We start from the raw sequence: 19,586 nt of genomic DNA on the forward strand, positions 1-19,586 counted from the left end.
TTTTAAATAAATTCATGTGTCTACACTAATTACATCCAAAAGCACAGAACAATTTTAGACCTTTGCAATGAACTGTAAATTGCATCAGATGTATTGTACAACTGACGATAATACTCAAATGCATATGCAATAAAACATGAGTTAAATTAGAAGTGGCAATTGAAGCACTTTTTCCAGAGACATGTAGAATATCTACACGGTAGTTGTTTTAAACACCTACTATATAAATAACAAGCTGTGAAAAAAGTAGGAACCCTATCATGATACCTGAAAGGAGGTAGTGGGGACTGATTTCTTCTGCCATGCCTGCAGTGAGAGGACCAGAGGAAAGGGTCTTAAACTGAGACAGAGGAGATTCAGATTAGATATTAGGGGAAAAAAAATACATTGTTAGGGTGGTCAAGCATTGGAATAGGTCACCCAGAGAGATGGTGGAGTTACCATCCTTGGAAGTGGGCAAGAGGCTCCTGGATGTGCCACTGGGTGAGGTGGTTTAGGGGTTAAAGTAGACTGGAGACTAAAGGTCTCTTCCAACTTTGATGATTCTATGACTAAAGAAATTGCTGATAAACTTCAAAAAACAGTATTAAATACAGCTGCAGCATAATACCTGCACGTTACAAAGTTAAGTTTATTCTGCAGTGGCAAAATTTTCAGCAAAGGAGGATGCTTGATGTGTGGTTTAAATAACAGATTTCATCTTAAAAACAGGTATTGAGAGAGGAACAATTCAAACATCACTATAATACAATGGGGCCTGGTATACTAGAGGTACAATGACTGCAATTGTCTACAGTGATTTCAGAGAATCACAGAATGTTGGGGTTGGAAGGCACCTCTGAAGATCATGTAGTACAACCCTCCTGGTTGTGACACAGGAACGTATCCAGGTGGGTTTTCATTGTCTCCAGAGAGTGAGACTCCATAAGCTGCCTGCACAGCATGTTCCACTTTTCTGCTATCCTTAATGTAAAGTTGTTTCTCACATTGAGGTGAAACTTTTGGTTTCTAGTTTATGGCCACTGCTCCTCGTCCTTTTGCTGGGCATCACTGAACAGGCTAGCCTCCTGTAATCCACCTGTGATATATGCATTAATGAGATTCCCTCTCAGTCCTCTGCTCTCCAGAATGAACAGGCCCAGCACCCGCAGTCTCTCCTCATGAAGACAGATGCTCCGGACTCTGAATTATCTTCGTGGCCTCTGCTGGATCCTCTCCAGTACATTAATTCTGATTGCAAACGTATACAGCGATTCCGAGGCAACCCCCTGCACACACCACTTGTTGCTCCTTTCCAGCCCCGGATCCATTCCCCCCCGCCAGCATCCACCTCCCCGTGTGGCACACCAAGTACTACGGGGCGCGCACACCGCGCTGCTGCCCTCGCCGAGCAGAGCATCTGAGAGCTGGTTTCGCTTTCCCTGTCGCTCGGGCCTTCCCTCCCCGCCCTCGGGCCCTCCACAGCCCGACAGGCTCCCCCGGGCAGTCGCGCCTTGGGATCCCCGCCGGAGCTGCCGCGCAGGCCCGACCCGGCGGGACCCGGGAACCGACCCCGAGTCCCCCGAGCCCACCGCCCCCGGGGCTGCGCCGGCCGGGGTCCCGCTCTTCCCCGCCCCGCCCAGCCCCGCCCGCGCCTTGCGCTGGGCCCGGGCCGAGCCGTGGCCGCTGCCGCTCCGCGCCGCCACTCACCGCCGGCCCTGCGGCTCCGCTCCGCCGCGGCTGCGCCCGGCGCGGGCGGCGGGAGGGCGGGGAAAAGGGGCCTCGCCGCGGGAGGAGCGGCTCGGTGTCGGCAACATGGCAGCGTCCAGCCGTGCCCAGGTGCTGCGGCTGTACCGCGCCCTGCTGCGGGAGAGCCAGCGCTTCAGCAGCTACAACTACAGGTGCGGGGAAGGGCTCCGGGGGGCGGCGGACGCGGGGTACCCCGCCGAGACGTGGGGTCCCGGCGGTGCTTGGGGCAGGGGCGCGGGGAGCTGCGGCCTCGGGAGGAGTCGAGCCGTGCCCTGGAGCGACAGCGGGACCTGCACCGGGCCTGGGCCCGGCACCGGCGCCGGGCCCGGCTCGGAGCGCAGGGAATGGGCAGCCCCCGGACCCTCTGCCAGGCTCCGGACTGCCGCAAAAGCACCACTGTATGGGTATTAGGGAGAAGAGACAGGACAGAGGTTGTCCCAACCTGAAGTCAGAAGTACTTGTGCTGGGAGTGGACTCCTCAATACAAGAAGGACGAGGAGCTGCTGGAGAGGGTCCAGTGGAGGGCCACAAAGATGAGGAAGGGTCTAGAGCATCTCTCTTCTGAGGAGACATTGTGGGAGCTGGGCCTGTTTAGTCTGGAGAAGGGAAGACTGAGAGGAGAGCTCATTAATACGTGTGACTATCTCGGGGGTTGGTGTCATGGGGATAGTGCCCGACTCTTCGGTGGTGCCTGGCAACGGGATGAGGAGCAAAGGCCATAAGCTAAAACACAAGAAGTTTCACTTCAACATGACGAAGGACTTCTTTACAATGAGGGTGGCAGAGCACTGGAACAGTCTGCCCATGGAGGTCGTGGAGTCTCTCTCTCTGGAGACATTGAAAATCCACGTGGATGTGTTCCTGTGTCACCTGTTCAAGGTGACCCTCCCTTGTCAGGGGGTTGGCCGAGATGATCTCCAGAGATCCGTTCCAGTCCTAATGATTTTGTGATTTTGTAATTTTGTGAACTTGATATTCCTCATGTCTGGTCTGTGTGTTGCCCATTTCCTGGAAGAGGAGAGCTGGGGTCAGGCTGCCACCAAAGCTTGGCACCGTGTGCTATGTCCACGCTCAGGGTGCAGTGAGGAATCAGAGTTCACTCTTCCCACCAGACAGGATACCAGGCTGTCTGTCTGCCTGCCTTCTTTGGCTGTGGGTGAAAGGTATGCACATTTTTTTTGGCAAAAGTTAGGTGTAGGCCTGGTCACCTTTAGCTATCTGCTGTGTTCACAGCGGGTGCTGCTCACCCACACTGGCAGAATTGCATTGCCCAATGGTAGTTCATTTACTTTACCACTCAGTTGGACCACGGGAAGAGATGTGAGCTACCTGTGCTGTGAATCATCTCTCAGGCAAGAACTGGGAACAGAGGCCTTTAAACTTGCATAACTGTGGTGAGCTCTGTGCTCTGCAAGGTACAACTATTCCACAAACCTCAGGTGTGAGCGAGTGCCCTGGAAAGGACTGCAGGGCTGAAAATGAGCTGGTGTTAATAAACCTTCATTGCTGACTCCATGGAGCAGTGTGTGTTTGCATCACATTCTGTTGCTGTCAAGGCTTTCTCCTATTCATTGGCTGTCCTGAGTGTCCGTGGTTACCCTAGTTCTGGCTAACAAAGACAGGATTGTACATCATGGAGATGGCTTGAGATGCGAAGTTGGTGAAAAGCTGAACGAAGCTCATGTCTGGGCCACGGTGTGTTTTCAGCAATGGGTTTGTACTTCGGGGTGAGCAGTGAGGAAGTGAAGTCCACAGCAAATTTTAAAGGATAGAAATTATATGGTGCGTTTACCATGAAGATCTGTTTTTTTGACACGATGTCACAGTGCAAGTTGCGCCTTTCCTTAAAGGATAGATCTCTGGTTCTGACGGGGCTGTCCTTAGATACTATAAAATCAGAAACTGTCTAAAACCTTGTGCTGTATACACATTTGTGAGCATGAAAAGCCATAGCAGTTTCCAGCAAGAAATGATCTGCAGCTGTTACATTTAGAGGTCTGCTGTGACTACAACAGTTCTTCCTCAGTGTTTACACCACACCCATAGGTAAAAGGGACACCCCATTGGCTTCTTGCCTGCCAAGATAAGCAGCCCTGCCTGTCCTCAGGGCTGCTGTAATGTGATATGGCAGTTTATGGAGTTAACCCAAGGACTTTGTGTAAAGAACCAACTTGCAGCAAAGTAGAAGGTATTACAGGTTATTACTATTGATTAGTGACTTTAGCTAGACAGTATCTGAATACTTTATTACTGTAAATTGTGTATTTGTAAGAGTATGTCTGAAGTACGATCAGCTAATTAGTGTCTCTTTATTTGCTTACTGTGCTTTTTCTCCTAATTCGGTTGCTCTGGTTTAACTTAGCAGGCAGCTAAACACCACGCAAGTGCTTGCTTGCTCCCCCCTACCCAGTGGGATGGGGGGGAGAGAACTGGGGGGGGAAAAAAGTAAATTTGTGGGTTGAGATGAAGACTTTTTAATAGAACAGAAAAGAAATGGATAATAATAATAATTAGAATATACAAAACAAGTGATGTACAGTACAGTTGCTGTCAACTGATGCCCAGCCGGTTCCTGAGCAGCAGCCCCCAGCCTACTTGCAGGTGGGTTGATGTGAGAAGCTGAAAACTTCCTGACTTAGTGTAAACCCTGCTTGCTAAGAGATCAGCATGTTGTCAACATCACTCTCATCCTAAATCCAAAACACAGCACTGTACCAGCTACTAGAAAGAAAATTAATTTTACTTCCCAGACAAAACCAGGACACGTGTACATGTAGATGGTGATAGAAAATTCAACTTTTTTTGTGTCTCTCTGAGTAAATATATTCTTTATGTCGCCTCATAGCCCCAGATTTTCTTCTGCCACCCAACAGAACTTGTGTGGTAACTGTGAAGAATATAATTCATGTCTTAAAGTAACTGAGGTCACTGCTGGCAGCCTTCAGAATAACACAGGAGCATCTCCAGTGTCCTGAAGTAAATGTCACAGAGTGTTTGGACACCCAGAAGTGTAGGCCAGCTGTAGGCCAGGTTTTAACAGCAGGGAGAGGGAATTCGGTAGACTGTAAGTAATTTCATGTCTGCCCTTCTGCCCTATTACCCAAGCAGACAGTCTGAGCATGGGTGAGTGATTTGTACTAGAGGAAAATCAATATGCAGAGAGGCAAGATGTTAGGTTTTGAATCAAAGAGGTGGTTTTTAACAAATGTACTATTTTCTTCTGCTTGGTTGACAAAAAGTAGAACCTCTGATGGTTTATAATATGTTGGATTATAGTCTCAACTAGATGATTTAAGTGATGTTTCTAAATATCGTTAGTGATTTAAATAATGGCATGTTGTGAGTTATTTGGGTACAGAATACAAAAGAATTTATAAATTTATGAAAGCCATTAAAACACATCTGGTTGCAAATGAAGATAATCAAAACTTTAAAATTTCTTGTTTGTTTAACGTGACTGAAGCTCAGTGGTCTTAACACACGGGAATCTATTGGAAGGGAGGTCTCTCCAGGGCAGTGCAGGACTGGAGCAGGTCTTCCCTGAGAGAGTTTGTCAACTCCATTTTTGAAGGTTTTCATAACAGGTTTAGCCAAAGAGCATCATGGCTGACCTCACCTTGTTGCATGCAGGCCTATTTCAAGTATGACATTGACCTGGAAAAGCTCCAGAGTCTAGCTAACCAACTTAGTATGATTTTTAGATCCCTAGCCTTCCTGACCCTATAAAAGTACTAACAATGGGTAATAAGTTCAGGGTAACATCATATGACATGCTTCCAGCTCATCTGCTTTCTATTTATTTAATTTCTTGTAGTTATGTGCAGTATCAGAAGGTTTGAGCCTCTCTGTTGGAATTTTTCTGCAAATAATTTTTTAATGTTTTTTAATGTCTTGATTTATTGCAATTTTTTTCAGTTATCCATTATGTTCTCTTTTAAGTGGTGGAAGTTGTATTTTTATTTATAGATACATTTCTTTCTCGTCTCTCTAAATTGCATTTTAATGGAATTTGATTTTTCTTTTAGAGTGTGCACTATTATTTGACTAATAAAGCTACCCAGAATATAAAAGAATCGGGGAAGAAAATTTGTCAAAACAAATTTGTTGATTTGTTTTGCATTGGAAACAAGTTAATTGAATGCATGCAGTTTCATCTGAGACATGTCCTTCAAGATTTTAAAACTGGTAAATCTGATTTTTGTAAATGACTGCTAACCTAGGAACAAAACTGAGCAAAATAATTTGCACTGGTCTTTTTCAGTGCCAGTTGCTTTTCCTACTTTGACTGACACAGTTGTTGATCTGATTTTAGGGAGTCATGGAACATAGAACCATAAAACAGTCTCAAGATTGCTGCCCCTTTTTCTTGTGGGGACTTCAATTTACCAGATGTCTTCTGGGAATATAATACCACAGAGAGAAAGGAGTCTAAGAGGTTCCTGGAGTGTGTGGAAGATAAATTCCTAATGCAGCTGGTGAGGGAACCAAATAGGCAAGGCACCCCACTGGACCTGTGGTTTGCCAAGAAAAAAGGTCTGTTGTGTGATGAGAAAATTGGAGGATGCCTTGGGCACAGTGGTCCTGAAATGATAGAGTTATCAATTCTCACAGAAGTAAGGAGGGGGATCAGCAGAACTGCCACCTTGAACTTCCAGAGGGCAGATTTTGGCCTGTTTAGGAGGCCCATTGGGAGAGTTGCTAGGGAGACAGTCCTGGAGGATAGTGGTGTCTAGGAAGGCTGGACATTCTTCAGGACAGAAATTTTCAAGGCACAGGAGCAGGCTGTCCCCATGTGCTGGAAGAGCCAGCAGGGAAGAAAACCAGCCTGCCTGAACAGAGAGCTTTGGAAGGAACTCAGGAAAAAAAAAAAAAAAGAAAAAGAGTTTACAGAGTTCTTGACCTGTAGAGGTAAGGGCACACTATGCCAGAGAACTCCATGGATGTCATGAGGTTATGCAGAGAGAAAATTAGAAGAGCCAAACCTCAGCTGGAGCTTTATCTGGCTACTGCCATAAAAGAAAATTAAAAATGTTTCTATAGATATATCAGCAACAAAAGAAGGGCTAAGGAGAATCTCTGTCCTTTGTTGGTTGCAGAAGTAAACATAGCGACAAAGGATAAGGGAAAGGCCAAGGTGTTTACTACCCACTTTGCCTCGGTCTTGATAGTGAGACTTCTCTGGGTACCCAGTTCCAGAATAGAAAGTTCTGTGTACCCAGTTTCTTCCATGAGAGCACCTGGATTCTTGCACACGTATAGGTTAAGTTGACCCACATTTGCATGTTGACCTGTTCTTCAAAGGGACATAAAGCTGTTAAGAACTCTTTTGAGAACATAACTCGCACCAAGTAAAATTTTCTAAAAAAACACTCTTCTAGAGAAACGAGTTTCTTTCTCTTACTCCCAGAACACCTTATTTGGTCGCATTAATGGAAAAATCTCCCTTTGCTTTTAGTCCCTGGTCTGTGGAATCCTGTCAGTGTTTCTTTTTGCACTTTCATCACTTAGGTATTTTAACAGTTGTGTTAAAATTTTACATGTGACAGTTATCCAAGCTGAATAAGACTTTTTTCTCACCGGATAACCTAATGAAGCTTGTGATTGACAAGATCTGCCAGCAGATTGTTTATGTGTGTTAGGGAGGAAAAATGTCTAAATGTGATTAAACAAAAAAGAAAGTCCAAGACAATAATGAGAAAAGAGATGCATGGTTTTCTGAACAAAATGATAGTTTGTAGCTGAGATAAGAAATGCAGGAAAAAACCAAAATTGTCAGTTCTGTCCAACAGAGATGTCTTACTTCTTTGTAGGTGTATGGCGAGAGAATTGCAGTTTACAGAATCTGTTTTTCCTCAGCTGTGCAAAGAAGGCAGATACCTTATTTTTTCTTCTCTGTATGAAATTGCTGACTCTATTCTGAGTGGTAACAAACTTTAGGATTTTTTTAGTTAATTTCCCATTTTCTGAGTGTGTGGTGTTCTCTGTCATCTACTTGGAAAGTATGGAAAAGTCAGGGCTGCAAGCAGCTATGGTTCTCCAGAGTCCAGGGTGGTTTCCATTGTACACTGGTGCAGACATTTGTTTTGGCCTGGAACTGCATGACCCAGAGTCACAGGCACTGCATGTTTTCACATCACTTTGTGGAGCAGTCACACAGATTTGTGACTGGCCTTACTAATACCTCTTTTTGGGGAGAGTTCAATTTTGGCTATTATTTCAGTGACCACATGCCATTTTGCCATTGTATTATTTTAAGCTCTTTTTTATGTATTGCCTTATTCTGTCAGAATCATGTATGCTTGAATAGAGATGTCAGTATTTTAAGAGCATTATAAGAGTATTTTAATGGAAGTTATATGCCATTTTTGGAAAATCTAGAGGTATAAGTACATGGTTTTGGATTTGGGTCTGATGGAATTGAAGTATTTCCATTTGACTTCAGTATTGTATATGTATAAAATATTTTGGAAAGACAACCAAAAAAATGTCAAAATATAGCCATTAGTTACCCTCAGAACATATTTCTCTGAAATTTTAAAATTAATGGAAACAGTTCTATCAAATACTTTGATTTCTTAATAGTAACATTACCCAACTGAAAATCATAGCATCAAAATTCTGTTGCTCTTGTTCATTAGGAGTTGTTATCGTTGGTTTAATAGTTCAACGGTGATTGTCATTTTCCAAATACCTTCACTTTACCCTTGTAAAGTTACACTCTTCCTAAACAATTAATGATATCTGTGCATCAAATCTGGTGTAATTTTCCTGTTTTTTTGGTTTTTTGGTTTTTTGTGGGTTTTTTTTTGGTGGTTTTTTTTGGGTTTTTTTTTGTTTTTTTTGTTTTGGTTTGGTTTGGTTTTTTTTGGTTTTTTTTGCAGAGCAGAATTTTGAACAGTAGTAACTTGGAGGGAGGGTTTGGAGACCATACAGAGTTCTGGAAAAATTTAATATTTGGCAGGCAAATGGATGGGGGCTTCCTCAAAAGACTGATCTACTCTTTTGGTTATTTTATTTTAGTAAAGGCACCCAAAATGAGTAAATCTGCTGTGGATGCTTGTTATTCTTTGTATAGCACAGAAGAACAGGGATATATTTCTTTTTACATAAGACTTAATTACCAGTGGTGTTTGTTTGAGAACTAATGAGAGTAACAGAAAAAATACTGCCTCTAGCAGTGACTCATACCCATACACATATGCTTATGATTTCTGGTAAATGAAAAGCACTTTGTAATGTAGCTGTAGTATTAAAATGGATTTAAATGCTGTCCCAGCTAACCTCCTCCTTTCCTTACTCTTGGATGTGGCTTTAACACTTAGTTCCTCTGTCTTCATCGCTATGGTGCCCATGATGAAAAGATGCTGACCTCCTAACATCCAGATGATTCAAGATACAGTAGACACAGGCTATTATAATTTCAAGCGGTCTTTAGAAGTTCAGCATTCTGGATTAAAAAAAAAAAATTAAACTAATTTAAAAAATAAAAGAGGAAAGTGCGGTTGACAAGGCAATATTTAGAACCACTTGTTGCAGTAATGGATGGCAAGGATGCTCTCTGAACTACCTCTTCAATAAAGCTCTTCCCATGAGTTTTTGGGTTCACTGACCAACAGAGTACAGTCCTAGATTATACATAGTTCTCTGCTTTTCAAAAAAAAAAGTGGAGATCAAAGGAGACTTTCTTGGTGGTTTTCTTGTGTTTGTGAATACTTAAGCCAGCTGTTCCAAGACTGTTGTGCACAAAACTCAGTACAAAAATGTCCTTAGTGAGAAATATTCTTGGGGATTCTTCTTGATACAGTTTTTTCTCAAGAATGAAGATGCCATGAGTCATCTAGACAATATTCTGGCTAGGTGGCATTATGGTATATGGCCCTTTTCCCTTACCTTTTTTTCTACATTCTATTCTATTCCTTTTTACCTGCTCTCCATATAAAATTCTAACATTCTTCTCAGGATACAATGCAACTGAACATTTAATATAATAAGAGAATTCAGTTGAGTTCAGATGCTTTCTTCCTGAACAGAATGTGCCTGAAATAAAATCTTTAAAGCATTCTTCAGGAAAATTTGAAGGTCCTGTGTTGGGAATGATATTCAGCAACTCAGGACTCAGTCCAATACTTACACTTTCTTTAGCATCATGTTTGTTACAAAGTCTTGGGAGAAGATGTTAGATACTTTTTTTTTTTTAACTTTTTAAATAAATAGCAGTTGGTTGATCTCATTATCGTTTCTAAAGAAGCCTATGCACTAAGTAAATATTATGTGTATGGATGCATATATGAATGTATTGGTATCAAGAAGTCTAGAATTCACTTCTGCTCAATCCCAGTAACCCTTTTGCAAAATCCCTGTTTAAAGCAAGCTGTGAATCCACTGTGGAGACTAGAGAGTATATGATAGGTGTGTTAGTCTTATTAGAAAATAAAGTCCATCAAGAGGTCTTGACAGTCCTTCTCATTCTGCTTGTCTGGCATATCCTGGTCTGGAACCATTAAAGACCTGTTTCTAAATCATTAGCTTGTTTAAAAGTAATATTGTCTTATTTTTACTGCCAGAGAAAGTGTGTGTTTGAAAAAAAAATATTTCCCTGAGACTGTAATTCATTCTAGTATATTCTTAGTAATCACTAGTCCTTTATGGTAGCAAAGCTTTTATAATTAAACTTCTGTGACTTTTGGTGCCTATGAAACTTTCACATCCCAAAAGTTTAGTCTTTACAGAGTTGTCTCTGTCTTGCACAGGATGTGATTTTTGCTAACTAGGATTTGCTTGCAGGATACACATGACATTGTTGCTTGGTAGTGTTTATTTACAGGCATTATATGTTTCCCCAACAAACATACAGATTATCACAATACTCTCTTGTAGGCACACACAGATGCAAACATCCATTTATTGTTTGCTTAAGCAGGAGGGAGAAATGTGTGCGCAGATTTCCACAGAGCCTTGGTGTTGGAGTAAATTGCTTTATCTTGTGAGGGTTACATGTTGTGTGAATGGTTAATTTCTGCAGACTATGTTAGAATAACAATGAAAGAGCCAAATGTGGCTGGAGTGGGTGGTTGGGGGTGTGGTTCAGAGCCATCATTTATTTGTATTGTTGCTCACAGTTAAAAACGGGGGAACTAAAAGTGGAGGGGGCCAGGTACAAGCCATCACATTTCATAAAGTTTCAGATTGAATCACTAGTGGAATTCTTTGTGAGACAGTAATTCATCCATCCATCCATCCATCCATCCATCCCTCCATCCAAATATATTCAGTGTTTTTATTTATTTAAGTAACATCAGACTGCCTCCTTCTCAGGAAAATGTTTTAAAGTTCAATGCAGCTCAAATGAAATGCATAACACAGTCCTTGAAGCTTATAGCTTGAATTGTACTGACAGTGTCAAATTGAACTGTATTGTGTTGCCATGAAACTAACCTGCTACTAAGTTTCAGAAAACATCTTTGACTCATCTAAAATATCACAGCATTTTTGTAGTACAATAAGTTAGCAAATAGGTTTTCAAATTAATGGTCTTCATATGTAAACTAGTTCTGAAGGGGGAAACATTGATTGATTGATCTAAATAGTTTATCACTGGCCAAAATAAATTAGATGTCTCACTCATAATGTTTTTTTCCCTGATCTGACTAATTTACAGTATGAAAATAAATGTTCAAGTGTTTTGTTTACACAACAATAATAAGCAATGCATTTCATGTAGAACGCTAAATAGACTTCTTGATTTCCAGAGCTGTTAAGCACATTTTTTACTACATTTAATTTATTATTTTCCGTTCATCATTTATACCCAAAATTGCTGCCCATTATTTGCAGATTTTGCATGGAAATACAGATATTTATCAAACTGCTGGTGGCACTCTCACAGTCATTTCCAAAACCAAGAGTAGCTTGGGATGAAGATAGTCCTATAAGCTGCAGGAATACAGGGTTGGACATACAAGTGTACTGTACATATATCTGTACAAAACTCCTTGTTCTGTGAACTAGTGGCAGTGCTTACTAACCTGCATGGACTTTGAGGCTTGGTTCTGGGCTTTTATTTCCCAACAATTTGTTGAAACCCTTGAAGGAGAAATTCTCTATCAGTGCAAGTTATTGCTGGAAACCTTGTGCTTCTGCAACTTGTGTTGGTAATTTGTTCCTAGATTGGAAACTTTTTCTGCTACTCTGTGGAGTGGAAGGTCATGTCTCATTTGAAAGGGAAGGTCATAAAATGTTATGCTAAAAATGGTAAGTAGATCACTGCTAGTACCTCTTTTCCTCTCCTAATATCTCCTGCAGTAACCGTAGCCAGAACTTGTCTGAGTTACTGAGTTTTAAGCCAGATGTTAATTCCACATTTAGAGTAAATGTTATCTGAGAAGAAATTCTTGCAGCCAGCAGCCATGTGCTTATGGGAGGAAAAGAAGCTGGTGTTTACTTTGTTTTCTTTTTCCTTGCTTACAGACAGAGGACAGAAAGTGCTACCATCACTCATGTGAGTGACTATTTTTCTGTAACTTTTAATTAGCTATTGAGTATTATCTGGAAGTTTTTGTAGCTTATTCTTGGCTTGAAATGCAGAATATTTTTTTATATTTAAATGTACCAATCTGAACCTAGTCTTATTAAATAGAATGTGTAAGATATAGAAATATAATATGTTAATCCTTTTTCATTCATAGTGTAAGACTCATAGAGAGAGTGTTAAGAGGTTGACTGGAAGACGCTTTAAAAATTATTGACCTTAGCATAGCTTCACCTCTAAATTGTAATGTCTATATTTAACGTATTTGGGCTTGCCTAGATTAAAAGGTGTTTGTCAATGCTTCTCTTCTTTAAAAGGACAATTGACTGCTCTCTTTGTCTTCCTAAATACTTCTGATCTCCTTTTCTGTTATAGTAGTTAAACTGTTTAAGTGCACTAAAGATCTGTCAGCAAGTTTATTGAATGACTTCTGTTTACTGGACTAGAATACCTTGAGTTTTAAATTTAATCTAATTTTTCTGTCTGATATTAAAGTATAACTTGTCAGATCAAAGTATTGCATCATATGCTGGGATCTACAGTTTGGACAGTAGGAGTGTATGCACCACAGTCTTAGAGGTAGAGCTCATACACAGCCCAAAACAAACATTTTGGCTAGTAGCTTCTCTTTGTTTCATGTTTGGCAGATAGATAATCTATTCTATGGTTTTTTTTTTAGAGTAACTGTAGGAAAAATAGTAGGAAAAAAAATGTAACCCTTTTTTTTTTTCTTTGTTTCTTTAATGTGAAGTAGCTTTGAACAATGTTGCGTTACTTCACTTAGGTTTTAGTATTGCTTTGATTCCTGTTTTACTTCAGGACTTCAGAGAAATGCATAGGATCTATGGGTCCTGAGAAGCTGAATTTACTTTACTGGAGCTAGTGGAGGCCTTGGGTATGTCTTATCTGATCACCATCATGCCCCAAAGATAAAGAGCTTTGGACATATTTTTTCATAACTTGCCTGCCAACGGTCTGGCTTTTTAAGTGCTCCCTTGTGCTGGTAGCACCTGGGAGGTGAGAGCTGTGGAGTGCAGAAAGTCAGGGTGGGCAGCTCTGCCACGTTATGCCTGGTGCACAGGGGTGCTGCGTTATTTATGGGGATGAAGATCAGCTGTGCCTACCTGAAAACCTCAAATGTGCCTCACTGCATGGTACATCAGTCATTCAGCTTTACCAAGCAGAATATTCTTTTTCTTTCAGTCCTTGCCTCTGTTCACCATGGGTCCTACTGCTCTTTTTTCATGTGAGAAGCTGCATCTAGTTTCCTGTGGGGGATGAAGTGACACCCAGAGTTTGCTTCCTTTGCATTTCTGGGTTACTGTTCAACTCAGGATGGGGATTTTAGCCTCTCTTTCTTTAGTCCTGACATAATCATCTCTAAAGTCTGTGAAGACTTCCATATCCTGTAACTAGTTAAATAGAAAGGATACAGAAGGAAATATCTAGTTCACTTGACTTTCTCTACCTTAAGGAGTATTCATAGTGTACAAATTAACCCGCATTTCTTTCTTTCTGATCCTTTGCTAATAATTATATAGTAGTCTGGATCTGAGCTTCCTGAAACATTACATCCATTGTCCAAAGGCATATACTTACAATCCCAAATGTCTGAAAACAATATTCAGCACTCTGTTGTATGCACAAAGTAGGATGCTGATTTTATTACAAATTCCAAATTGACTTTTTTAGGCCTCTAGATTTGACTAATAGGCTTTGCACATATTAGAATTTTATGTGCTGCTAAGTAAGTTCAAGTATCCACCCTTGCTGTCAAAATTGATGTTGTAAATTTGCTAAACTAAACATGCAGTGCTTTCCTATAAATGAGGGAAGTTCACTAAGCCAGATAGTGGTAGGAAGTTCAGTGGGGGATGTTTGTCATTACTGACTGAGTTATAAGGAATAAAGATTTTTGGATAAGCTGTAAAGCTGATAGAAATGGATGAGAGAATAAATTTTGGATAGTAACTTCAATATTCTAAATCCTGTAACTTTTGGTATGTTGTATATAAACAGAGCAGGTGGTATGTTACTTCATGTGGATTGTTTAATAAAATTTATTTGTGGTTTATTGTTGCCTTTGTCATGAGATAACTGGACCTTATATAATTTTAATACAAATTCTTCCATTTGGACCTATGATGTTTACATCCTTCTGTCTCAGAAATCTCATGTTTACTTGAGCAAAAATCAAGGGGTAAAATTAACTGTCTTTATTGCTAGAATCCAGAGATCACTTCTGCAAAGTAAAACTTTTTTAGGAGTCTGTTTGGTATACTGAAAATTACTAGTCTGTCTGAATAGCCAACAAACCTTCACCTCAGACAACCTTCAGAGAACTATTTCTCTAAGTCTTTTGTAAGTCAAAATATCTCATTTATTTTAAAACTGTATACTGTTAACATATATCTGATACTTGATCCTTTTTTTCTTCTAAGGAACTGGCATAATTTCCATATTAAAATAATATGTGTCCTGTAACTGGGTATTTACTATACTTTCAGAAATAATGCCATGCTTCAGAAACATCCTATCAAAATCTTATCACCATCCAGACCAACCATACTGCAGTCCAAGTAGTTAGAATATCCAAAGCTTTATGTCCTGCTGCTTAATTAAAATAACCTTAGCAACTATTGCTTCATCAAAGGCAAATAATTTTCCACTGTCAAGTGTGAAATACTTGCATCCAGAAAGACTGATTAGCACCCAGTGCTTCCCTAAATGAAATCACCAAGAGGTGCAATCTGTTTAGCCCTCTTCAGCGTACCCAAGTCACAGGATCACAGAAACTGGAGAAATGGCAGGGGCCCACAAGGATCATTGAGTCCATCTACTGGCTCTGCACAGGTCCATCCCCAAGACTCACACCATGTGCTGAAGAGCATTGTCCAAACCCTTCTTGAGCTCTTTCAGGCTTGGTGCTGTGACCACTGCCCTGGGGAACCTGTTCCAGTGCCCAACCACCCTCTAGGGGAAAAACATTTTTCTAATATCCAACCAAATCTCCCCTGACAACTCCAGGCCATTCCCTCGGGTCCTGTCACTGGTCACCACTGGGAAGAGCTCAGTGCCTCCCCCTCCTCTTCCCCTCTTGAGGAAGCTGTAACTGCAATGAGGTCTCACCTCAGTCTCCTCTTCTCCAGGCTGAACAGACCAAGTGACCTCAGGCACTCCTCATATGGTTTCCCCTTAAGGCCCTTCACCATCTTTGTCGGCCTCCTTTGGATGCTCTCTAATAGCTTAATACCTTTCTTATCTGGTGGTGACTAAAACTGCATGTGATATTCAAGGTGAGGCCATACCAGTGCAGGGAGATCCTCTAGCCATGCTGAAAAGAGAAATGTTGGTCACAGCATTGGACTAAAACTAATCTTTCCAGAAAAATACTGTAGTGGCTATACACAGCAGGCCAGGCCTTTTTTATGAACTGTTCCGAAACAGCAGCACAGCAAATGGAGTGATATATATCTGTCTCAAAAGGAAGAAGAGAGAAACCAACCTTGTCAGGTTTTGAACTTCATTTCAAGGCATTCCCTGCCTGGTAATTGGACTGCTGAGCTACCCCAGTTGTAGAGCAGCTGGCAAGGGCTTGGCAGTGAAAGCTCAGCAGAGAGCTATTACTCATTTCAGGCCATCAGGACCCTTTTCATCTGTAGCAAATTCAGGTTATAGTTCCTGCAGCACATCCTTGCCTGGTGCCTCATTAACTGAACAACTTGTGCAGTTGGGTCCTTCACTGATAACCCTCTTGTTTTAGCCTCTTCTGCGATATAACATTGAAATTGGAACTCCAATTAAGATTAAAAGAATGCTTTCATTTGGACATCTTTACTTTTTTCTTTTAACCCTGACCTCCTGAAAAGCACTCCCTTCTGTGGAGATTTCTTACACTTAGAATTAAGCCAATAACTGTTTTTATTTTAGAAATATAGCCACAAAAATGTATTTTTCAATGAATTGCAAAAATAATCATAGTTAACTATGAATAGAACCAATAGTGTTCTGGGAAGAAGAACGTCTTTGGGAACAGAGCTGTGTGCCCTGGTAGCAAGGAAGGCCAAGAGCATCTTGAGATGAATCAAGAGTTGCTCAGACAGCAAATTGAAAGGAGGGAGATCACATCTGGACTTCTGCATCCAGTCTTGCCCTCCTCAGTCCTCCAACAGGAAAGACAAACCTGTAGGCAGTTCAGCAGGAGCTAGCAAGGGGGCTGAAGCGCTGGTCCTGTGAGCAAAGGCTGAGGAAGCTGGTTCAGCCTGGAGAAGAAACAACACTGAGGGACTCTGAAAGCAGCCAGTACCTCAAGGTATCTAGAGGGGCCTGGTAGGAGAAAAACTGACAGCTGATGTAAAGTGCTGGAAGAGTGGTTCTTCAGACTGACTTTAAGGAAAGTGTTTTCCCTACAAGGGCAATCAAGCAGTTGAGCTCGTTTTCTGAGCAAGGTGGTCTGGTCAACATCCTGTTTCCAAGACTTAAACAGGACAAAACTGTGATTAATCTGATCTGATGCCATCACTGACCCTCCTTTCAGCAGAAGGTGGGACTAGAGACCTCCTAGACTCATTTCCAATGTGAATGATTCTGTGATCCTGTTGATCAGGTGGTCATCCATGCTCTCTGCTTTGAAGTGGGTACAGACACAAACTGATGAAAAGATATAGTCAGAAAAAAGAAGTTCTCCTTTTCTGAAAACATTTTTGAGTTTAGGTTGAAAAAAGGAAATGAAAGGAAACTTAGGGAAAAGGTTCAAGTTTTTGTTAGACATTTTGAGGTCTAGGATGCAAAATAGCAATATTTGCTTTAGAAATAAGCTACAAATGCTTGTATCTGATCATACAGCATGTATTATATGCACGGGGTTACAGTCACCCTCTCTCAAATATTATTTTCTAATGTTCATAAGTCTTTATTCCTATTCTCTGTTCTTTTGGGTTAATCCTCTCTAATAAATTATCTCTAGTACTATTCTATTCTGGACATATTTCTTAGCAATTGCATTGGAATTCATGTTTTGTATGTTAGAAAAACCAAGTAGTGACTGGTAGGTTTCTTTCTGTAGGCTTTTTGTGAAGACTGTCTAGTGACTGTGCTTCGTTAGAAAATCAAGGAAATAATATTCTTTTTTATCAGTTTACCAACAGTCTAATCTTTATTCTTCTTTACTCTTCTTTCCTCCTTTCCCAGCATCCAGCCACCACCCTGACTGCCCCAAAGAAATCGTGGTTGCAAGAATAGGCTTTGCTTTGAATTTTAGAAAACAGGCAGATGTAATTGTTATTGTGCTGTAACTTGAAGTGGCAGTGCTGAAAGTGTGTCTAGTGATGGAGTTTGAGGAACAACTTGTTGATAAAAAGTTGTGTTCACATCCCTCTGTTGGTCTTGGGTTTAATTAGACCAGTCACAACTGCTTCCTGGGGAGGTACTTACCTCTCAGTCTCAACCACACACCTGTTTTTAAGTGTTTATATTTTTTTGCATTAGATGGTAATTACATGCAGGTTTTTTTTCACCGTAATTGGTGTCTTTTGATGAGACATTTATAGAGGAAAGAATATTGTAAATACATACATACACATATATATGGAAATACACATGTGTACATATATATACATCCAAATAAGCATTCCCTCAGACGTTATTCTGTACATGAAGACATCTTCACTAATGCTAATAAAACTTTACTGTGAGCTAAAATTATTTTTCTGCAGATGATTAAGAAACTTTCCCTTTTTAAATGAAATGCTGAAAATTTAGTTGGGCAGATCTCATCTAGTGCACATTTTGCTGGTAATAATGGGAAAATCTGAAAATTCATCGTGTTGCTACCATAAGTTAATAGATGTTATTTGGAAGGCAGTGGTGGTAAGAAAATATAGTTCAGTTAAAGGAAACAGACCTTTTATGAAAAGGGTCCCTCACTATATTGTAAATGAGCATCTCACTTTTACACACTGTGCCCTTAAATAAAAGCATAATATACTTCATTCCAGAGCTATTAACCCCAGTTGGTGTCCTAGAGCTTGGCTACTTCTCACTCGCCTTAATTTATTGAATATAACTGAAGCTAATAAGAAAAAATGAATTTTACTCTAGACCTTTTTTGAAAGCCTTGAATATGAACATTCTAACCTGGTGGCCCCTTCCCTTTTGATGTGTTTTGCTTGCACAGATTGCGTACCACAGATTGTCTGTCCTCTTCTGTGTTCATGTGCGTGCTCAATGGCCAGCAACTTGTAATAGCCATTGTGTTCCGCAGTGTGATGCCTGTGACTATGATGTGGCCTATTAATATATTGCACATGTTGACAGGCACAAAGCCAAGATGTCAACATGTTTGTAAAGATGTCTTGGAAAGATGATTAAACCTTTAGTGTGTTGTGATACTGGTGAATGCAAAGTGGTGCTGAGAAAAACATTGCTTGGCTTATTATTGAAAGGTTTATTTTGAAAGCTCGGAACTGTGTACTTAAGCAAGTATGTTTGTGCGACGTTTCAGCTTCTTTTCATTTAGCAGAGCATAAAGATTTTTTATTTTTTTTTTTGGTCAGGTGTGACATAAGTAAGCATTTTGAAATAAAATGTATAAGTCCCCAAGCAGTTATTATTTTCTGAAGTACCTGGATTGTGATTTCATTTTTCATTAATAGTTGTTGTTTCAGACTTTGCTTCTCGTAGACTTCATTTTCATGAGGACACAATAGGCTTTTGATTGTGCTTCAGGGAAGAAAAGAGAGGAACTCTTTGAAGGTAGATTATTGGGCCAAAGACTGCTTTCTCTTTAGTTTTTACTATTATTTGGCAGCACTGTAGTCTCATAACATTAGCAGGCAGTGCCCAGTGCCTGAGAGTCTGTGGTAATGTTCCGGCTCTGGCCTTGTTCTTGTGTTAACACCCAACCACTCATGCTTTCTGCTGAGGTGCATCTGTTGCCTTGTGTCGCCATCCACCTGCGGTGGCTTTGGTCTGCAGCCATCACACTGAGTCTACTGCCCATTGAGGACATTATTTTGATTTAATTGGGAATCAATTGTGTGACAGATGCACGTAAGTAGGAATCACAAGAGGTGTTTTGAGTGTGCATATGTATGAGAGCGCTGAGTGAATATATTCAACTGTACACTCTTGCTTGGATCCTGCTGTCACTAGTCACTGGAGAAGTCTTTGCAGAAGATAAAGTTAAAGGTGTTCTCTATTCAAATTTCAGTACACTTGGATGATAAAAGCAAAATACCTTGTTGCATCTTTCAGCCATTGTTCAACATCTGTTTTCAAAAAATAGGTGAGAAAAATAATGAATTGTGAAATGTAGTTTAAGGCTTAATTT

General features: G+C 40.7%; 2 protein-coding genes across 12 annotated transcripts in view; one reads left to right on the plus strand and one right to left on the minus strand.

The window, feature by feature from the left end:
- The window catches only part of FARS2 (phenylalanyl-tRNA synthetase 2, mitochondrial), a 231,103-nt gene extending 227,604 nt beyond the window's left edge, over positions 1-3,499 (minus strand). For 3 of the 8 annotated variants that reach the window (XM_053970013.1, XM_053969920.1, XM_053969910.1), the window contains exon 1: positions 3,163-3,499. The gene's annotated coding sequence lies outside the window, so the exon portion shown is untranslated. Of the gene's footprint in view, positions 1-267; positions 307-610; positions 1,203-1,689; positions 1,772-3,057 lie in introns of those variants that run through there. The other 5 variants (XM_053969967.1, XM_053969937.1, XM_053969947.1 and 2 more) reach the window with 4 other exon arrangements.
- Positions 1,683-19,586, plus strand: part of LYRM4 (LYR motif containing 4) — an 87,489-nt gene continuing 69,585 nt past the window's right edge. Inside the window, exons 1-3 of one of the 4 annotated variants that reach the window (XM_053970052.1) lie at positions 3,598-3,916; positions 11,895-11,979; positions 12,196-12,226. In XM_053970052.1, coding sequence (XP_053826027.1) covers positions 11,934-11,979; positions 12,196-12,226 — 77 coding nt within the window. In that variant the 5' untranslated portion in view covers positions 3,598-3,916; positions 11,895-11,933. Of the gene's footprint in view, positions 1,881-3,596; positions 3,917-11,894; positions 11,980-12,195; positions 12,227-19,586 lie in introns of those variants that run through there. The other 3 variants (XM_053970042.1, XM_053970035.1, XM_053970026.1) reach the window with 3 other exon arrangements.

Source organism: Vidua macroura, chromosome 1, assembly GCF_024509145.1.
Source record: "Vidua macroura isolate BioBank_ID:100142 chromosome 1, ASM2450914v1, whole genome shotgun sequence".
In the NCBI taxonomy this organism is placed as follows: domain Eukaryota; kingdom Metazoa; phylum Chordata; class Aves; order Passeriformes; family Viduidae; genus Vidua; species Vidua macroura.